This window comes from Falco peregrinus, chromosome 14, assembly GCF_023634155.1.
Source record: "Falco peregrinus isolate bFalPer1 chromosome 14, bFalPer1.pri, whole genome shotgun sequence".
Lineage (NCBI taxonomy): Eukaryota > Metazoa > Chordata > Aves > Falconiformes > Falconidae > Falco > Falco peregrinus.
Window position 1 is genome coordinate 22,129,829 of NC_073734.1, and position 20,898 is coordinate 22,150,726.

Genomic DNA, 20,898 nt, shown 5'->3' on the forward strand with positions numbered 1-20,898 from the left:
TAGCTGGGACAGAGAACAAACTTTTACTTGCTAACTGAAGTTGTTTTACAGAGTAACCCTTTGTATCTACCCAAAATGAAAGCATAATCTAAGAACAGAATGATGAGCTGATAAGGCAGTCAGGGTGCACTTATTGACCATTAGCAACAGTGTTTCACTGCTTTTGATGGCTGCATAATGGGCTGTAACAATCTCTACAGTGATTTATAGCTACTCATGTGTATCTTAGATGCTTTCTAGGAGTTGTTCCCTAAATCAGAAACTCAGAAGAGATGAGGAGATGGAGTAACTGTGTATGATTGCAAAAGGCTTGTAACGGTGTCATTTGGGATAACTGTACTCGAGTGACAAGGCCACAAGAGAATGTGTGGCTTAATCCAAAGAACCACTAAGCAAATCTTGTCACCATTTTGTATTTTGCATAGCTTCTTTAAATTAGGTCAGAGTCTTTGTATTTCATCAGTGCAATTTGTCAAATTTAGACTTCTGAGAGCAAATGCTACTGTCTTCCAGGTTGCCTAGCTTTTTTGGTTGGGGGCAGGAGGTGAGGCTGATTAGGTACGGTATGAAGTGAAACCTCCAGTCCTGCTGGAATAAACACAAGCTATTTAGGACTCTGTGAAGAGATGCAGTTTCAGGGCTTGCATTGTTGTGAGGCACACTAATATGGTCTCCCTTGTATTTTGGGGGAAACTTTCTGAAAGTTGCTGGAAAAATAGTGTTCGTGCTCAGCTTCAGCCTCCCCTTTTCTCGTTTGGTTCCTGTTTCTGCCTGTGTCAGTTTTAGCAAAGTGAATTCAAGGTGTTTCTGATTCTACATTCATGTGAGCAGCTGGGAAGACAGGAAAGTTTCAGATAACTTTCTGCTTCTTTCAGTCCTTTGATGTATGGAGCCTTTCAGTTTTGTGCACCTGAAGTCGACATTAAAGCTGTATTATAAACTATACTGGTGAAAAGCTGTAATATTAATGGTTTGAAATCCTGAGCTAACTATACGGTAGGATTGCCTGCTGTGGAATAGTTTGCCCTCTGTCATGTTGTAGGACAGCTGCAGAAGTACAGTGTAATTTTGCTGAGGTGTGAAGAGTTCCCAAACTAGTTTGTTCGAATACTGTCCATACTGGTTCTCAGCCTCTGTGCCATGCTCTGTATGATAAACAGAAAGAGGCATGCGCCTGTTTCAGTCTCCCCTCCCTTTACTGTGTAACCCTCTCCACTCAAACTTCTTGCCTTGGCTTATTGCATTCCTTTTCTACTGCCTTTCACACAGACCCTAGCCTATGTCACCATACTCTCCTATGAACTGAAATATCCATTTTCTTGTACATTCCTGTCTTGTTTTGCTTGCTATGGCCCTACTTACACATTCTGATCTTGGAAACTTGGATTCTGCTCAGCGCTTGGTTCAGGACTGGAGCAGACTGCAAACCTGAAGTTGTCTCTGTGCAGGGCAGCAGGTTGCTGTCAGCAAGCTCGTTGGTGTCAGAAGCTGATCAGCGGTGAACACATCCATTTCAGTAGTTAGGTGAGAATTTCAGTTTATAGGTGCAATATAAACCAGAACTTGGAATAACTGGAGAGCCTTTTATGGAATCTGCTCATTTTGCCCCCACAAAGGAAGAGTTAGGCTGTGGGTGATAAATTGGCCTGCAATATCAAGAGTCTAGACAAACCTTTGGCTGGCAACTACAGCACATAATTCCCTTGTTCTCTTCAGTCAGTATTTGCCTGATGTTCTCGCTTATCTTTACGATCAGTCTTCTTCCTGTGGGTCAGGCACAACACACCAGTTTTGGAGTGCTCAGTCTTTTCCCAGTTCCCATGTCTACACATGCCAGATGCTCTGGGGTTGCAGGGCTGCAGTCCTTTCACAAAGTCTAACAACTGGTTGTATAGAATAATGTAGTTCATCTTCAGAATAGCAGTGGCAAATAGGATGTTAATACTATGTGTTAGTAACTACTGCACAGATGTATTGTGTCATTTTAAGAATCTTCCAAAAGGCTGTAGTGTATTTCTTAATATCTTTGAACTCCTGGGTCATGTTAGGCTGACTTTCTATCTAACACTGAATGACAAATGAGGCTTCATCAAACTGGAGGGCAACAGCTCCTGTTTTATGTGTTATGCAGTAAAATACTGTGCCCTGTTCACTGACACACCCACAGAGAAAAATGGAAGCAAAGAAGACCCTGGAGAATTACAGATTTTTAAAGCAAAAAGTAAATATTTTTTAACCTGTTATGAGTATTAAGGAATAGTTCTTAAATACTGAATGACAAGCTCTATAAATGTTCATATAAATACATGCTTCATAATCAACCAGAAATACCAGGAGAGCGGGAGAAGGCACGGGTGTAAACACTGCCTAGCACTTCTGTTGCTATTTTCTGTTCTTGTAACTGAACTTTAAATGACTAATTCTTGTTGAATCTTATGGTTACAAGCTGGATTCTTTACCTGCTTTGTACGTCACTTTTTACCGATGTATCTCAAAGCACTCTGCTATGAAAGATTATGAGAATGTAGGTGTTGTAAGAAAAGGAAAAAACCTCAAATGAGATTAACTCCATTTGCTGTGACAGAAGTACCTAATTTTCTGAAACGTGCTTATGACTTGAGCAGATCCATTTGATTTTCATGTTTATTTAGTTTGTTCTTACAAGCCAAATAAAATTTCATTACTGTTATTTCCCTATTCAGAACTTAATTCTGTTGCTTCAGGCTGAAGCTGGATGTATACTAGGACAGCCATTCTAGTTTAAATGCATACCAGGCTATGGCCTGAGGGTTTAGTTGCATGTTACATTTTTATTTTATGGTGAAAACACCTGCAGTTCCTGTCCTGGTTGCTCACTTCTCCCCATGTCCTAAAGCTTGCCATCCTGTCAGTTGTGTATATACAGGTGTTTATGTCGGTGCACTGCAAATCTGATTGCCAAAATCATCTGGGTTAAAAATACCACTCTTCTCGTTTCCCCTCCTGCTTTGTGTGTGAGCCTGTGTGGGAGGGTAGTTGCTGCTGAAAAAAACACAACATGTAGTTACACCCTGAGACCCAGCATGTTCCTGTTTTATTCAGTGTCAGTTGTAAACATCTGATATGCTGTATTATTTTGTTGTTTAAATTGCTTAAACTAGTGCAGCTTCATTATTATTCTGCATTGATGAGCTCCCGCTATTGAGAACATGGTTTTTCTTGTACCTTTCCAGTGTTCTTAACACAAGTAAACAAATGAACTTCTGATGGACATGACAGAGCTGCCTCTAGTGTACATGATTGACAGAAGTAAAATTTATTTTTATCCTTTTTGCGTAATCTGATATGGCCATAAAACAGAACACAAAATCATTGAAGAGGGAGAACTGCTTCATAAAATGACAGTTGTTGTAAATCATCCTTTTCTGAAAGCTTAAACTTTCACACTGTTTTGTGTGTTGCTGAACTTGGTCTATAAGGATGTGCCTTCCCCCTGCTCTACCATGCTACTTGAATTGTTTTCACAATTTATACCTTACTAGTCCCATATTTGGTGACTTACTAGTCAGTTGTACTGCTTATAAACTAATGCATTGCTGTATCTTTCAGGGTTTTTTTTTCTTGGTTGTGTTTTTTAAGTTTATGTTTAAATTTGTAGGAGGCATATCTGGAGAATTTACAGCTTGCAGCAGAGAACTGGAGTTAAATATCCAATTATAGAGCTTTAGCATGGTATACACTCTGATTTTTCTTTTTAAATGCACAAAAGTAAAACTGACTATTGGGTGTTTTGTGTTCTTTGTGAAGATTAAGACTAGCCTTTCATCCCCAAAAATACATTAACTGCTGCAAATCAGTAGGATAATGAAATTAAAAAATGGAGCTGCCTATGCTTTTTGTTCTTATTGGCAGATATTTCTGTGGCATTCTTTAATACCATCACGTTCAGAAAGAGATAGTGGTAACGGTTGTGACAGAACTGAGAAAGAAGAGGTGGTTGTTCTTTTTAGGGTTTGGGAGTGGAGACAGATTATGTGACTTGCCTGAGAACACACATGATGTCTGTGGCAATGCTCAAGTCTTTCCTCATGCTATTTAAAGGCCTTGGATTACTGATGCTTTTTTCACAGTAGCATTTTTATAAGACCTAGGCTGTGTTGCGCTTTCTTAGTACTATATACCGACTCCTATTGTCTGAACCTGTTTGTTTATGCGCTTACAAACCCTGGGCCTGTGTTCAGACATTTGATAGTAATTGACCTTCCTTCTGTGGAGAAATCCGGCTCGCTGCACAGCTGCACATACGCATGTGCCAGCACATCGCTGAGGAGCGAACAACTGGTGGGCAAGCATTACTAGTCCTGAATATGCAGTCTGATATGGCAAATAGTGAGCAAAATGTACTTTAGGAGCAGTTGTTCTGGATATTATTTAATTATATTCTCCAGTTAGACCGCTTACGTTGAAGTGTAGTTAGCAGCTTAGTAAGGGATGAGCCAGTGTTGTTTTAATACTGAACAGGAGCTTCTGCAGACTGGTCTGTTTCCAGACAGTAGCAAATGTACAGTCAAAGTGACAGACCTTCTGGTTCTCATTGATAAAGGATGACACAGATGCCTGATGTAAGATTGCACTGCAAGTCTGCAGCTTTATATAGCTTATATGCACTATGTGAACACAGAACATCTGCTAACTTTTGTGATCACTCGGTAGTAAACCTGATCTCAGCAGGTGGAGAAGGCAGCTTTGCTAAATTTCTGAAGACAGAGTGGCTTTTCCATGCATGGCAGTGTTAAAAATCTTAAGTTAAAACAAAGCTGAGTTACTTTCTGTGCTAGCTATCCAGAAGACCTCCTTTGATCGTAAAACAAAATTTGTTTGACGCGATTTTGTTCTTTGCAAACATCGACTTCTTGTTTTGTTTCCCTGTCTCCTTTTAAATGCTTACTGGAACAAATAAGCTATTAATACCACTTCTAAAACTGAATCTAAACTTATTGGCCCGTACTTCTTTGGTACTTTTTAACCTTTTATTTAGTCCAGTTTTCTTTACTCTGCATTGCTGTTAACTTTCTTATCAATTTACTTGGTTGACTTAAGTAGAGAAAAAGCATTTAACACACCTGCCTTTTCAGGGTCATGGTAGGCTTTTGATGTGAATGGCACTGCTTCTCTTGGGCTTTGTGTTTTGCTGTCTGTCCTATCGTAGCATCTTACCCCCATGCTCTTGTGGTAGTTTTTATGGTCTACCTTAGTAATCTGACCTAGTTTCTGTTTCTTGAATGCTTCTTTCTTATATTTTACGGTCAGTGAAGGCCTCATGACTTGGCCAGCTTCGCTGCTTTACGGTCTTTCCTCCCCCAGTAGGATTGTTTGGATGTAATAGCTCTCCTATTAAGTAACCAGATTTCCATAACTCCATTTTTTTCCCTTGGGCTTCTCCATAGCTTTTTTTTTTGCTTTGCACTTGCCTGTTGTGAGACTCCCCTGAATTTGTTTACCTGCTGCTTTCTGGAAGCCCTGCGTTACTTTTTTATTGAGCTGTTCTCCTTTCCATCTTAAGGGTTGTGAGCTGTTTGGGTTTGGTGGTGGGTTTTTTTGTGCGAGTCCTGTCATGTTGTCCTGCTCCCCCCCATTTCTTTCATCCAAGTTCCATTCATCTTTGTATGTTTGCTAGTTCCTTCAAGGTTAGAGGGCTCTTCCAGACTGAATTCTCTCTACAGTCTTTAATAGTACAAAAATAGTTATTGGTAAATAGCCTAGTAGAATTAACGACAGAATTTTTAAAGCTTAGTGTTGTCCTTTGTATGAGCAACTAACAGGTTATTTTAATACATGACTGTAACGGGGAGGGTTTGTGTGTGAAAACTAAAATATATCTACTTGTTTATTGGTTGTATCTGAAAATGGTTTGCATGATTTGGACTTCAAAATATATTGTTTCCACAGTCTTTTGGGATTTGGTGTTCATTAGATGCATAATTCTTACTCTAGGTTTCTAGCTTCCTGTTTTTTTGAGTGTGTGTGTGTGTATGCTGCTGAGGAGGGGTAATGGCAGAGCACGGTGCCAAACTCATTAGAAGTTGTTTTTCGTGGAGAGGGACCAAAGAAGCCCGAGTCAGAAGAGTGCTCTCCTGCCTTCTGCATCTCTTCCCCCAAGTTCTTCCTAGCTGGTGTTGATAAATCTGTGCTAGGCTGATCTCTCCATCTCAGCTCCTTGAAACTTAAATTTTGAATGTACATCTGCTTTTTGTAAATCCCAGTGACATCAAAAGTGGACAAATTGTCTTAAATATTTTAAGATTTCATGATTATTGCTGCAAGAGAAATAAGACTCTTTGCAGCGGTGAGAGTTCTAGCACAATGTGCTGCTACTGTTCCTAAGGCCGTTAATGACAGTAAATGGTTACACACAGGACTTGAAGTATTCCAAGTGTTCTTTTCCTACAACGTTATTATTTCAAAATTTCTGTACCTGTAACTGTTTTATTTCTAAATTTTGAGAAGCTGGATAATTGCTTTTATTAGGATTGCATTTTTCTTCTGTTGACCTATGCTTCTAATACTAATGATTTAAGAAGCAAGAGCATTTGATCTTGCACATGAATGTACCAATAGATGGGGAAAACCTGTAGCTCACTACTGTCAGCATTTCATGTTTTGTTATGGGAAATGGCAAAAAGGAAGACCCTCAATAAAAGTGTTTTTAAAATGTTTGCTATCCTAGTGAAAGGATAGGAAAATGCAGTTTTGATAGTGATTAATGTCATGCAGTCTGGATTTATGGAAAATGATAGTATGAACTTGATGCCTCACTGTCACATTTGACATAGGAGCATTTTAGTTTGCAGAAATGTTTATGTGTCTGTGTAATATTCCCTTACTACTGAAAAAAAATACTTTAAAAAAATAAAACCCCATACACAAAGCACTAGAAACTGTATAATTTTAAGGATTATGTTAAATGTTAGTGATGGGTCAAAAGCTCTCAGTGATTCAGCATTAAAACAAATTACTTGGGTTGCAGAGACAATATTGTTAACAGGTGTTGAGAGTAGTTTCAGTGTCTAATGGGAGTGGTCTGAGTACATTTAATTTCATCTGCTAGATGATAGACTAGTGAAGTACCTGAGGTCTCTTGCATACTTACTTTCTATACTTAAATATTGAGAAGGGTCTACTTTACAAGGAGAGAGAAAACAAGAGTGAAAGCATAGTGGTTACAAAGTAAGAAAGAAACCTGTGTTTTCTACTCTCCTTTTGGACAAATGTCTCATAGTGGCAGTTAATTCAGTATTAAGAAGTGGGGCAAGAAAATCTGCTTCGGTTCTGTGAGACAAAGCTGCTGATTTTGTTAACAGGGCTTGCACTCCCTCTCAATTGCTTGTTTTTCTTTGGAATATTTCCTGTGTTTTGGATAAGTTAGTGAGATCTGAGAATATTTTGTTTTGCGTTTTTTGCTGAACAACTTGTGCTCAAACTTTGCGAGATTGCACTTGAGAAATGCTGTTCTATGGGGTGAGCACTTTAGAGTTTTCTAAGCAACCAAAAAAATATCTTTGGAATAAGGTTCTTCGTATCTTTAATAATAATCTTTCCTAGGCCTCTTTTGATTGAATGTTTTTAGTTCTTTATAATCTTCATTGAAATCTGAGTCACTGTAAGATGCTTTCTAGTGTTAAAGGAGATAAATATTATGTATGTGATATTTCAGTGCTTGTAAGTATTGAGTAGGGGGCTTGCAGAAAGTATCATAGTCCTTCCTATTCATGTCACAAATTAATTGTTAATGGATTATGATTAAAAATGCTCAATTATGAATGGAGTGTAGTTATGAAAATTAAAGTTTGAATTGAGTATTCCAGCTTAGATCCTTTCAAGATTTATAAACCCATTTGCTGTGTGTATTATGTTTTCAACCACTGAAGATGTGTATAAAACGTGGAATCTGGTTGAAAACAAGATTTCTGACAGAATACTATACTGTAGCCCTATTTAGCTGTAAATATGGCTGGGGAAAATCTTAAATTAAGAATTGGTTTTCTTTTGTGTGGCTACTGTAATGGGAAATGTCAAAGATGTTGAAAACAGGCTATACCTGGGAAACAAAGGTTTTTGTTTATGGCATTTTTTCCCCAAGTATTACATTCTGACTCTGTTCCTCTTTGTTTTTTTCTTCCCTCCCCCCCCCCCCCCCCCTTTTGTTTTCAGATCTTGAGTCAGATGACTGTGCGTCCATATACATCTTTAATGTAGACCAACCATCATCCTCTGTAAATCAGCCAATTTGTATTCCTCGCCATGGGTTGCAGTCTCACTCCTCTCCTCTGTCACCACCTACAAGACTTCAGAGTCATAAGAACTATGAAGGAACTTGTGAGGTACCAGAATCCAAGTACAGCCCACTAGGTGGACCCAAGCCCTTTGAGTGCCCTAGTATTCAAATTACATCTATTTCACCTAACTGTCATCAGGGGATTGAAGCCAATGAAGATGAATTGCACACAAATGGCACTGAAAATGAGTATATGGAAAGGCCTTCACGGGACCATCTCTATCTTCCTCTTGAGCCATCATATAGGGAATCATCCCTCAGTCCAAGCCCCGCCAGCAGCATTTCGTCCAGAAGTTGGTTTTCAGATGCTTCCTCTTGCGAATCCATTTCCCACGTTTATGATGATGTAGACTCAGAGCTAAATGAAGCAGCTGCTCGATTTACCCTTGGCTCTCCTTTGGCATCTCCCGGTGGTTCTCCACGAGGTCCCAATGATGAATCTTGGCAGCAGCCTTATGGATTTGGGCATGCCTTGTCACCTAGACAGTCACCCTGTCATTCGCCTAGAACTAGCATTACAGATGAAAATTGGCTAAGCCCTAGACCAACATCAAGGCCCTCATCAAGACCTACATCTCCCTGTGGGAAACGACGACACTCCAGTGCTGAGATTTGCTATGCTGGTTCTCTCTCTCCTCACCACTCTCCAACTCCATCACCTGGCCATTCTCCCAGAGGAAGCATAACTGAAGACACGTGGCTAAACACTTCCATCCATAACGTACAAGGCCTTAATTCTGGCCTTTCACCATTTCAGTGTTGTACAGAGACTGATATTCCTCTAAAAACAAGAAAGACCTCAGAGGATCAGACTGCCACTTTATCGGGAAAAATAGATATCTGTCCTGAAGAACAGGGTAACTTATCATCATCCCTTGAAACTGCAGTAGATGATTGCTCTGGTACTCAGCACGCCTTGAAAAAAGATTTGCCCGGAGACCAATTTCTTTCTGTTCCTTCGCACTTTACTTGGAACAAACCAAAGCCTGGTCACACACCTATATTTCGGTAAGTGATTAGAAGGTCCTCCCCTCCCATTTTTCTTCTCCAATGCATTTTAAATAGGCATATGAATGCATTTATATTTCAGCGGTGCATTAAGACTTCCTTAAGAAAACTTCTTGTAGGCAGGTAGATGATATAATTGGGAAAAAATAACTTGAGAGACCAAATATCCATCTTTTTCTTCTTTTAAAAATACAGTAGATGTATTTTAATATAGGATTAGTTTTATTTAAATAAAGTTTGTTTGCGCACATGCACAAAGCCCAGCTGAATCGAAAGCCTGCAGATTTTGTGCATGCTTTGCACTTCCATCTAATCTGAGCAGTTAACATTTTAGTATAGCTAGGGAAACCTGACTTACGTGATTTTATAAAACTGTGAGACAGAAGAGATGGGGAGTTTATTTGCTTTTGTTTTTACTTGCTGCTTTGGGCTGGTAGAATTCTAGAATTAGAATAGCAAAAAATATTTGCATGCCATACTGAAAATGGTCCAGAAAGAATTAACTTCTAGGCTGCAGTTCCAAGAGTATCGCCACCACTGTGGTGCTGAGTTAACTAGCTCTTTTCCTTTTGTAGTCCTGTCATGTGCTAGCAGAATGAGTTGTGGAGGCTCAGAAAAGGGAATTAGTTCATCGGGGGAAAAACTTGCTATATTCCAACCATATAGCTTCTGGAATCACTTTGCCAGTACAATGCAGTGGGTGGAGTAGAAATGTAAACTCCTTAAGCAACGTTGCTGCTGGATGGACAGATGCTGTGATTACTCAGCTCAAGTTATTCATTTGATTGCTGAACTCTTTTCTTGCTCTGCTAGCTTTTAAAAATAAGGGGTAGGGAGGTACTGGGAAGAAGAAGCTGCAGATGTTTTTTGTGTGGACACTTTGCAAGAAAGGTACATTAGACTAATATCTGTAAAGCACAATTATCCGTATAAAAAACATATTATAGGTTTAAATGTCAGTGCTTCCATGCTAGTCTATATTGATTTTAAAATAACTTTGATTAAAATAGTATCATTCTGTCCACAGGCACTGCTTAAGATTTGCTCTTCAAGGATGTAGTGGATGAAGAGATTACTCTTGCTTGGAGTGTGTGTGTGGGGAATATAGGGTAGGATTCTCCACGTATATGCTTTATTTTGAAAAACGCAAAGTTTAAGTCCTAAAAGTTGATGACAAAGTAGTGTTCTTCTATTGCAAAATCATCGTTGCAAAGCATTTGTTTTCACAATCTGTATTTCTAATTTTAGAAAGAATGGCTTAGAAATTATTCATGGTTTTAGCATTTTCCTCCCGCAAAGTGAAGAAATGTTTATGACCAAGTTTCAGAGATGCTCTATAGGAGGCGCTTTTCCTGCCACTCAGTTTTAAATTCTTAGCAGAAAACTAGAATTAACTGTTGTCCAGTAAGATGAGCTTACTGAAGAGGTATTCTTTTTTGGGGACTTCCCTCAAAAGCACAACTTGATAAAAAGTCAATGCTAGCTTTCACGGCGACATGCTAGTTTGTGTGTATTTCCCCTTTCCTAGTGCCTTGTTCCAAATTCAGATATCATTCGTGCATCATTTTAATGTCTTGATGTATTATTTCCTGATGACTTGTCAGATGAACAAGCCTGTTGGAAAAAAATGTTTTAGAATACTTGTTCTTGTTCTCTGTTGGGTACGTGAATATTTTTGGGGTGTACATCTTGTGAAATACAGAAGCACTTAGTCATCTCTTAAAGATTGCTACAGCTGACCCTTCCCACGTGTTACAGGCAGAGAACTAATGGAGAAAATTCAGCTGTAACTTTTGCTATTAAGTACTGATGAAGGAAGTTACAAACACACAAGGGTGAAATACAAACCCATACTTTCAGGGTACAGCGAAACATCCTTGAAACAAATGGAAGATAAATGAATCATAGCTTTAAGAGCTTGATAGTAGAAGGGTAACTTTTAATGGGTACTATTAAATAGACTCCAGTGTTCATCTGAGTTCTAACAATGACCTTTGCAGTTTTACTGCTGAACGTATTCCTGTGTGTTCATACATCAGTGTCACATACAAGGCTCATTTTTATTAATACTAGACTTCTGTTAATTTTAAAACTTGTTTTATATAAATCCTTTAGTTCAACCAGTTTAGATTGTTAATATCTAAATATATTTAAACAATGCTTATTCAGCCATGTTGTCATTTTTGCATAATTGCATACCACAGATACTAATTTCTCCTCTCATCAGAAATGTATTGATTTTAGTGAGTGGGAGTATTATTATTTTATTCCCCCTCTAACGTTCTTCTGCATAACTGTTTATGAATGTGAAGTTGAGCAGTAAAGATGCAAAGCTGCTAGCTGGAAAATTCTGTTTTACCAGATCTGAAACTACTGTGTTGACAGATACGTTAACTGTCTTGAAGTGGTTTGTTGGTTTTTTTAAATTCTGTTGGAGTCTGCTCACCTGTTAATAAAAGGTGTTCAGACTGTTACTAGAATCCTTTTATTCTAACTAAAATAATAAGTACTTTTCCTTAATTGTATATTTTGGAATTGTATAGTATTTATGTAGGGTACTCAGGAGTCCTAACATGGCATTTTTGTTAGCTCACAGGCTAAATAAAATAGTTCATAAAAAGTGAGCACTGCTGAAGGGTAAAAAGCACGTAACTGTATAGGCATGTGGCAAGATGGGGTGTGGATCTATGGTTCTTTTGTGGGATGACCAAAATAGTTACAAAAATGGATATTCAGTTAAACTGGTTTCCTGTTGTAGTGGGGAGAACTGAGCAGAAGCAAGTAAAAATCAATTTTACCGTTTTCATTAAGAAGTAAAAAATTTTTTACAAATGTCAATTCATTTAGAAGCTGGCACTGAAGAACTTGTCTAAATACAAAATAGGCAAACGGGCAGAAGACAATAAAGACTACACTTATTCACAAGTAAAATAAATAAAACTATTACGCTGTATACATTTGCTGCCAAAAGCGTAGTCTGGCTGTTGAATTAGTGGAAGTGGCTGCAATGGCAGCTGTATCCTCAGTGAAATGTTGAATTACTTAGCAGTTGTAGCCTTTTCCACAGGTGTTATGAGAGTAAGCATCTTCAGTATGTTAAAACATTTAATTCTGTCATATAATATTTTATGATTTTGATGCTTATAATGTAGGGGAGCTAAGTTGACTCTTACAAATAAAATTGAAATGTAAGAAGATCCACTGTTTAAGTAGTTTGACAGTGACCAAAAGTGATCACCACAGTTGTCATAGGGAGTTAGATATTATTTGCAATTTATATCTTTATTACATATTCTATATAGTAATATGTTAGTTGTAATAATATTACAATATATATAACAATTTATATGCTTTTTTAAATGTCTTGATTGTATTGTCAAGTACGAAGTAGTGCATGTAGTAAACCGGAGTATTGATTCCATGCATATGAAGTGACTGTGACCAGTGTGCACACCCAGCTGCAATAAACCGACCCCTGGTAGAAGTGGGGATAACTTGCCTCACACTCTTCTCTGAATGCCATCTAAAGTTTTGTACATCTGTAATTTAGTTTATCTGTGAAGTCCTGACCATGTTTGCCTTCTTTCTTTGATGTTCAGTAAGTGTGCAATACTTTAAATAAATTTAAAATGTGTACCATGCTTTTTGAGCATTTTAGTCATATTTCAGATGCCAGCCAAACAATCTTGTTACATGACAGCTTGTTATTTGGTCACAAACTCATAATCTGCCAGCATGTAAAATATGTGTGTGTATTCTGTGCCCTGAGTCACGTTTCTGTTTCCTTGCCAAAGGTAAGTCTAGGCAAGTGGCAACGGGCAGAACCAGTGCAACGACTCCTTTCAGTTAGGTAGAAAGGAACTGGGTAGTGTCTTCTGTACCTGGGAATGGTGAAGGTATCTGTTGGTGATGTCATTAACCAAGTACCTGGGCAGATGAGCACTCTTTCAATGGCAGAATAAATTGGTCATCTTACAGAATATTCAGCAATGAAGTTATTTGATAATTTGATTAATTACATTGTTATTCTTATGACTGTTATTTCAGTTACCACTTTCTTCCTTCTCCCAGGATAAGGGATAAGAATTGACCTTATCTGTGTGTCTCATGTTTCCCTCCCCTCCACCCTCCACTTGGAAAATCCCTTTCTTTTGGGATGCTTCAAGTTCATTTTCTTAGATAGCCTGTGTCGGTATAGGTTATAAATAGTCTAGAAGAATACCAGAGAAAGTGTTTCTTCATAAAGTCTATTCATATTCAAATATCTAAATTTGATCTGCTTGCTCATACTATCTGGCACCATCAGAAAAGGATCTGTATGTGCATGTGAATTATCTTAAGTGTATTCTTAAGTCTTTGAAACTTTGTGAAATTTCTATTCAATATTTAGTAAATATTTATGAAACCATGTAATATTGGGAAGCTCTTTAAGACTGATCCCTTTTATTAAAATTTTCTTGTTAGATTCCAGTCAGCCTCCTCAAGTAGAAGGCTGCTGTATGAGGAAGATCAGTAGCAAAATAGTATTTTGAAGTGATACATGTGCTTGTTTTACAGATGTTAATGTTCTCAGTTACAATGTATATAGATTTTCTGTGTGATCCATCTTTCTGAAACAAGTTCACAGTCATAAGATTTCCAGAAAGTAAAAAAAAAAAAAAAATAAATAGAAAGTCTGTTTTACAATACTTTCTTTAAACTTCATCAAGGGGAATAAAAAGAGTATAGGGATGACTCAGAAACCGGTACTGAGCAATTAATCCTGTACCGTACCATAACTTTGGGAGGATTTGTCACTAAAAGTACAACTCATAACAGAACAGCAACATTTATGGTGTTAACAACCGTGGTTACAGTGTTCCAGAGTTAACAACCATCACAGACATGGCCAGCACTGATGTAGGTAACATGGGGCATTTAGTTAGAATGGTCAATGATGATGCAACTTCTGCTTTTAGGTTTGTTGTTTTGTTTTCTTTTGCTTTAAGCTTATGGCTTTTAACATGAGTGGTTGGTGGAACACTTAAGTTTCAGGTTTTCTAAAGCAGATCTGGAGAATCTAATCTGTCTTAAGCTAACAGGCACTTTGCAGAATAGTAAAATTAATGGGTCATTGATTCTTTTTTTTCTTTCTTTCTTTAACCCCTGAAACATTTTATGGGAACAAATGGTGATTTTCTGTCTGGTAGATAACCAGGCAATATTCATTAATGGTCAGAAATCTAGTTTCTTCTACTGTGTCTTCCCTCATGAAATTCTTAGAGAATTATACATTGATTTAAAAACTGCTATATAAACTGATGTTTGTCTTCAGACTGCGGTGTCACAAATCTAATCTAGAGCACTGAGAAGTGCGTGATATCAAGTAGTTTCTTTGTTCCAGTGGTGATGAACAAACGTGCTTTGATAGATGTATTTACAGCTCAGGAATCTCCTAAATGATGGATACTTAATGGCAACTTGAAACTATTTTACCTGGCAGTTACTGCTGGAATCTAGGATTGCTGACAATGTTGCTTACTCTGTCAGGAGGAAAAAAATAATCGTTTACATATAGTGGTAGATTGCTGAATACTTGGAAACGTTTCTTCACTTGTCTGGATTCTTCTCTCAGAAGTCTGGGAAGTAGAGAGGAATAGAATTAGATTCTATTTTTAACATAAATATTAGAACTTTGGTTTTAACTTTAAAAATAATATTTTTTTTCAATGTGAGTGGACTATAGGCAGACTTAGTCTGCTAAGTACTTACCATTTTATTTTGATAAATAGAAATAACACCAGCTATGCTACATTAGCAAAGCTGGAAAGTGAAAATGTTTGCAAATTGCTGACTTTGAAGATAAGGACCCACTTAAGTGAGACAAGCAAAAGAACTTTGAACCTCTTATATTTTTAATACGCTAGGCTGTTGTTTACACACCATCAATGAATTCGGAGAAATTCAGGTAGTGTTTATTATGGGACCTTTGTGCTGTACATGTGATCCAGCTCTCGACTTTGTTCTGCAGTGATAGAATATGGATTTTACTTGGCAGTACACTGAATCAGTACTCTGAAAGCCTAGTTAACTGTGGGTCTGCTAGTAGTAGAACAGTGATATTTTTGGTGTCAACAATATTTAAAAAGTCTATTGATAAGCCACTGTGGCAACTGGAATGGCCTCAGAATTCTTAACTCCAGAATTACTGGGAAAATGTTGTTTTGTTCTGGGTAGTGAAGAGCAACTGCAGCAGTATTTTGGCTCTGCAAGCACTCTTGAAAAGGACCACGGTATTGAATCATAGTTACTATTTGAGATTCTCAGGGGTTTGCTGCGTTGCAACACTGACTTGTCACAGGATATGCTATTGGTTAATCTCTGCAAGAATTTGGGATGAGGAAAAGATGTGGAATATCCATTGTATGGTCAGTGAGCTTTTTCCTTTTGATGTGTTGGGAGGAGCTGCAAGTGGAAAATGTTATTTTTGCTGCAACTAAGAAATAATAAAAGAATCACTCTAGGAGATCTGTGAATCTCAACCAGCTAAGGAAATAACTTTCAGAAGCATCTTGAGATCCTAGTGGGTATATATGAAAGGTTATTACTAGAATTAGTGACTACAAAGGGGCAGGAACATGTTCATACAGAGTGGCTAAAATGGGTTCTTCTATCAGTTCCACCTGTGTTCAAAAACTTTCTAAGCAAGGAGTCCAGGAGAGCATTAGACTAAAACGGAGCTCATGGCACACGTGCTTCAGCTGAGGTACCAGCGCTTAGCAGTTTGTCTGCACAGAGCCCCAGCTACTTATCCCATGAATTACCCAGGATGAGCGCTACGAATGGAAAGTAACTGTTTTAAGTTTTTAACTGGATTACTTGTAATGGTTCTCATAGGCTTTGTTCTTCCTTCTGTCCCACGTGTACTGCTGTGGGGACACAGCCAAATGCAAACCAGCAGCCTTATTTCTGGGGTTTGTCGCTTCCTGTGAGAGAGGCAGAGTCAGAAGGGATCTGTTCAATTAATATTGGTTAAATTATCACTGAAGTGATGATTTTAAATGCAGTGGCTTCTGCTGAGGGTACTACCCTCCTTCTGAGTTTCTTTTAATAGCTGCTGTTCCCTGAAGCCTTTATTCTTGATGTGATAGGAGTATGAGCTTTTGGAGGCTTGCATTAATCAAACTATACAACTCCCTTGGTGTTACTGGAAGAATCACAGAATGGTTTGGGTTGGAAGGGACCTTTAAAGATCATCTAGTCCAACCCTGACGTTTGTAGGTTTACAGATTGGTGCTGTTTCAACAGCGTGTTAAGATCTGATTTAATGAAAGTTCTAGAATGACTGTCACTCATTATTTCTGTTTCCTGACACGTAATTTGGTGCTTTACTAGTAGTTCACTGCAACGTTTATAAGGTTTTTACTCATTTAAAGAAAACAAAAAAGTAGAGAAACTTATGTAGAAGACTAAGTCACAAGCTATTGTAATGGTAATTTGGCAATGAACCTGGTAAAATTTTGTAATGAAACATGTGGAAGTGTCTACAAATGTGTTCCTCCCCATCAAGGCTGAAAAGTGAGGAGATTTAAATAACAAAAATTGTTATTTCTTTCAGTCTTCTGATTTAAAATGACATCAAGGAACCCAACATTCAGCAGTTAATCTGGGTTCTGAATGCGAACTTAGATGGCTTTATCGATAATGCAAATGCCATTGTGCTGTGTGTAAGCTGGGGGAGACAGAAATCCTTTTGTAACACCAAATTTTTGCTCATTTCTGAAGCAGGTGAGCTTATTCTTAAACACGTTCCAGGTATTTTAAAAGTAATGCAGCACTAAATCTTGAACTTAGCCAAGTTCCAAACTATCAGAGATCACTGGAGTTCAATGCACAGTTCAGCACTGATAAAAAAAACTGCGGTGAGTTAAAGGTCTAGCAGTTTTTCTGCTGATCCTCACCTAGCAGTAGAGACTGAACAGTATTTTCTTGAGAACAGATCCTTAAATGCAGTACAGCTAGCGGCATCAGACTTACTTTCCCATATTCAGCATCTGGTACCGAAATAGTGTTACTTCATATTGAAAAGTGTTCAAAATATATGCAAACTTGTTACATCTTTGCCCCCCAAATACTGACATGATAGCCTTTTCTACACAGTATTAAAAAAAAACAAAACTTGAGAGTTTGTATTCTAATATTTTTTAAATCTATTTAGTGTCCAAGCTTGTGGATGCATGTGACCTGCAGAAGGTGACAGTGCTGGCTAGGAAGTTCCCACTGCCTCCCTCCCACTAGTTCTATTTGAAGAAGCTGTATAGACAACTGGGGCCCTGGTAAATTAATAGGATTAAAAAATTCACCTTTCCAAATGAAATAATGTTAGATCACTGATCTAGTTCATCAGCATTTATCTAAAAAAAAAAAAAAAAAAAAAAAAAAGTGAAAGGGAGATGTGGAAGCAGAAATACATTAAACTGATAGCCTCACAGGGCAGAGAAGTGCATGACCATGTACCCTAAAACTTTCTAAGATTCCACTGCTGCTGAGAAGTTGAGGGTGATGGAAACAGCAAGAAAAACATTAAGAAAGAAATAACAGTTTGGGTATCCAACATCAAACTCCAAAGGGAAGCAGCTGTAACTCTAGCCTGCTGCATCTAGGAGACGTTAGTTTGATGCAGCACAGCCTCAAAGGCTATGTAATTTATTTGGAGAACTGTGTTTTGAAAGCTTTCCAATTTTTTGATGTCTTAGGCATCTGCACATATGTTGTGTGCTTGCTTGCTCTCTCATGCTGATATTTTGTATTTGTTTTCAAAGAATGACAAAATCTTGAGACTTGGTTATTTTCCTGTCTCTGTGTTTGTTCTAGTATTCCAAATATTTTTTCAGGAGATAATAGGAGTCTGATACAGCTTGTGCCACATTTCTATTAGTTAATTGCAGAAGGACTAAACCTCTCTGAGAAGCTGTATGGAGAGTGATCAAAAGCAACAAATACTTTTTTCTTAACTGAGTTTACTATTAAGTTTTCAGTAATGCCTCCCAATAATTGGTATACAGTCTGTGGTGTGTGCGTTATACCAAGTTCTCTTAGGGGATCGTATCTGTTCAGTGTGTTGACGTAACTGTTTTGACAGAATATTTGGTTATATGGCGGGGGGGGAGACAGGTTTCCAGAAATACTAAAGAAAATTTTCTTGCATGCTACATTTCTTTTTAAACTCCTTTTAGTATCTTCTAATCCTGACATTTTCTTTCCTTTTTCAGACTGAAGACTTGAGTCCTCCTTCAGTAGCTATAAAAGTGAATGGCAAAGTCTAGTTGATAGCCAGTAGTAGCATTTAGGCAGTGCGTCTTGGCCTGTGGTAAGTATCTGGAAGGATTGGGCTTATACTGCATTCCTGTCAGTTTCCTCTTCTATTGCTGACATCAGCAGTCCTCTCCTACCCAGTAAATACTACTGCTGTGGAAGGACCAGACATCAGACCTCCTTACTGGGGGAAGAAGAGTCTTTGCTGTACGCTGAATGCTTGTGGGATGATTTATTGCTTACATTCCTTCCCTTCGGGAAGAAGAAAGGGAAATACTTACTCCTCCCATTGCTCTCAGAAGGGTGCTTCAGGAGATAAGGCTTATATTGTCATGTTTGCTCTCTCCTGAACCGCACAGTAGAGGTGCTCCATGAAGCAGCAGGTCAACAGGCTTGTAGGTTGTTCTGTAGGAGGAGGCCAGCAAGTGGTGCTGTTTCTTCTTCCTCTTTTCCATGCTTAGTGACATGGATTTTTATAGTAAAAGGTAGATACATGGTGCTGCAGGCTGAGCCCAAGTCCATCCAGATACTTGCTAAAGACAGAGATTTCTTTTCTTTTTTTGTTCTGTCCAAACATTATCTTCTTTCTCGATTGTGGATGTCTTTTATAGGTCTTAGCTAAATTCTCCAGAAGATATAGTTTATCTTGGACCTGTGGCTATTTGTATTTGTGGAAAGTTGCATGGATTGGTGGTGGGTTTTTCCTGACTTCCTGTGAAATGGAATTGAGCTTTCTCAGATGACAACACAAACCAGTATTTGTCCATCTCTTTAAAACATAATTTGCTTTCCCTGTTGGTCAGAGTAAGGTAGTACAAAACTATTTTACTAAAAGCTTATTTTTATTGTAAATATCCTTGTTTGATATGTGATGCTATGAATGTTCACTTTTAAATGTTCATAAATTAATTTGTTCTGCCATGTAATGACTGACTTGAATGTGACTTGTTCACCTTACTGGAATCATAAGTCTATAAATCTGTGCAGGTAAAAGGGTAGGTATGAAAACATTGGTGACGTAATGTGATTTATTTTCCTTTGAGGTTCTTCCATATTACTTCTATTAACTGTGTTTTGTCCTTCTTCCCTGAAGTGACTTTGCTGCTGTGTGTAAGGGTGAATATAATCTATGGATAAGCTAAGCATGTACTTTAGGTGTCTTTGGTGTCTGTTGCAGTAAGTCCTTACACCCAGATAGGGCTGCTAGCTTTAAAAATTTGGATCATCATATAGTGTTCATTGTAACGATTGGTAAGCACTGCGCTTCGTTAACTATCTTTGAAAAACAAAAACAACAGGCTGGAAGATAATAATGCAGAGAGTTAAAACTTAATGACTTGCAGATTGAATTTACACTGTTCCATCTAAACAACATTTGCTTGCTGATATACTTGAGGATAAAAAAAGTCATATAAAGGCATTATAGAATAGCACTGGTGACCTTTCTTTTGAAATCCCACTCAAACAACCCCAAAAGAAATACTTAATGAACCAGCAAAAATTTGGAACTGTCAAGTAACAATTTTAGGCTACTAGCTATTCTTATTTGGTTATCATTTGTTAGGAAAGTGACATCATTGTCTGTGTCTTACAGTGAAGTTACTTTGCTTGTGCTGTGGCCATGTGTCATAGTTCATTAACCATAGCGTGCTTGTCTTGATTGCAGCACATCTTCATTGCCACCCCTTGACTGGCCTTTACCAAGTCATTATGGGCAGTGTGAACTGAAAATAGAAGTCCAGCCTAAAACTCATCACAGAGCTCACTATGAAACAGAAGGAAGCAGAGGAGCAGTAAAAGCATCTACTGGAGGACACCCTGTCGTGAAGGTAGGAAGTCTCCCTTTTTTTGAATGGAAGGTAATTTTTTAACCACAATTGGTGCTGTTTACAATGCTGTGAATTGTTGCCTTGTGTGAAGCTTACAGTCCTCCCTGGGTAAGATTTTTCTCCTTTAAATGTAAATTGTTCAATACAAAAGTTGGGTTTAGATGTTTAAAGATTTACAGCTTACTACAGTTACAGTGCATATCACAATTTTATGCTCTGTGCAGTTCTATGTTTGTGAATGGATTCACAGCACAATAGTGCATTACTCAAACATATTCAACATGAACTTTAAGGAGGAAGGAGTGTGCATGGGGGCAGGTAAGAAAGGTCATAACAGATTAGTTTGAGCTATACTGAAATACAATATAGCTTCATTTGAATCAGAGATCATCTTTTGGTGTTGAGACGGCTTCTGAATACTATAAATGCCTCTTGTTTGTTTTTTTCGTTAGG

The 20,898-nt window shown here is 38.0% G+C and overlaps 1 protein-coding gene across 3 annotated transcripts in view; it reads left to right on the forward strand.

The window, feature by feature from the left end:
- Nucleotides 1-20,898, forward strand: part of NFATC3 (nuclear factor of activated T cells 3) — a 103,951-nt gene that overhangs the window by 37,532 nt on the left and 45,521 nt on the right. For all 3 annotated transcript variants that reach the window (XM_055818898.1, XM_055818897.1, XM_055818899.1), the window contains exons 2-3: nucleotides 8,191-9,322; nucleotides 20,283-20,445. In XM_055818898.1, the coding sequence (XP_055674873.1) occupies nucleotides 8,191-9,322; nucleotides 20,283-20,445 (1,295 nt within the window). The remainder of the gene's footprint in view (nucleotides 1-8,190; nucleotides 9,323-20,282; nucleotides 20,446-20,898) is intronic.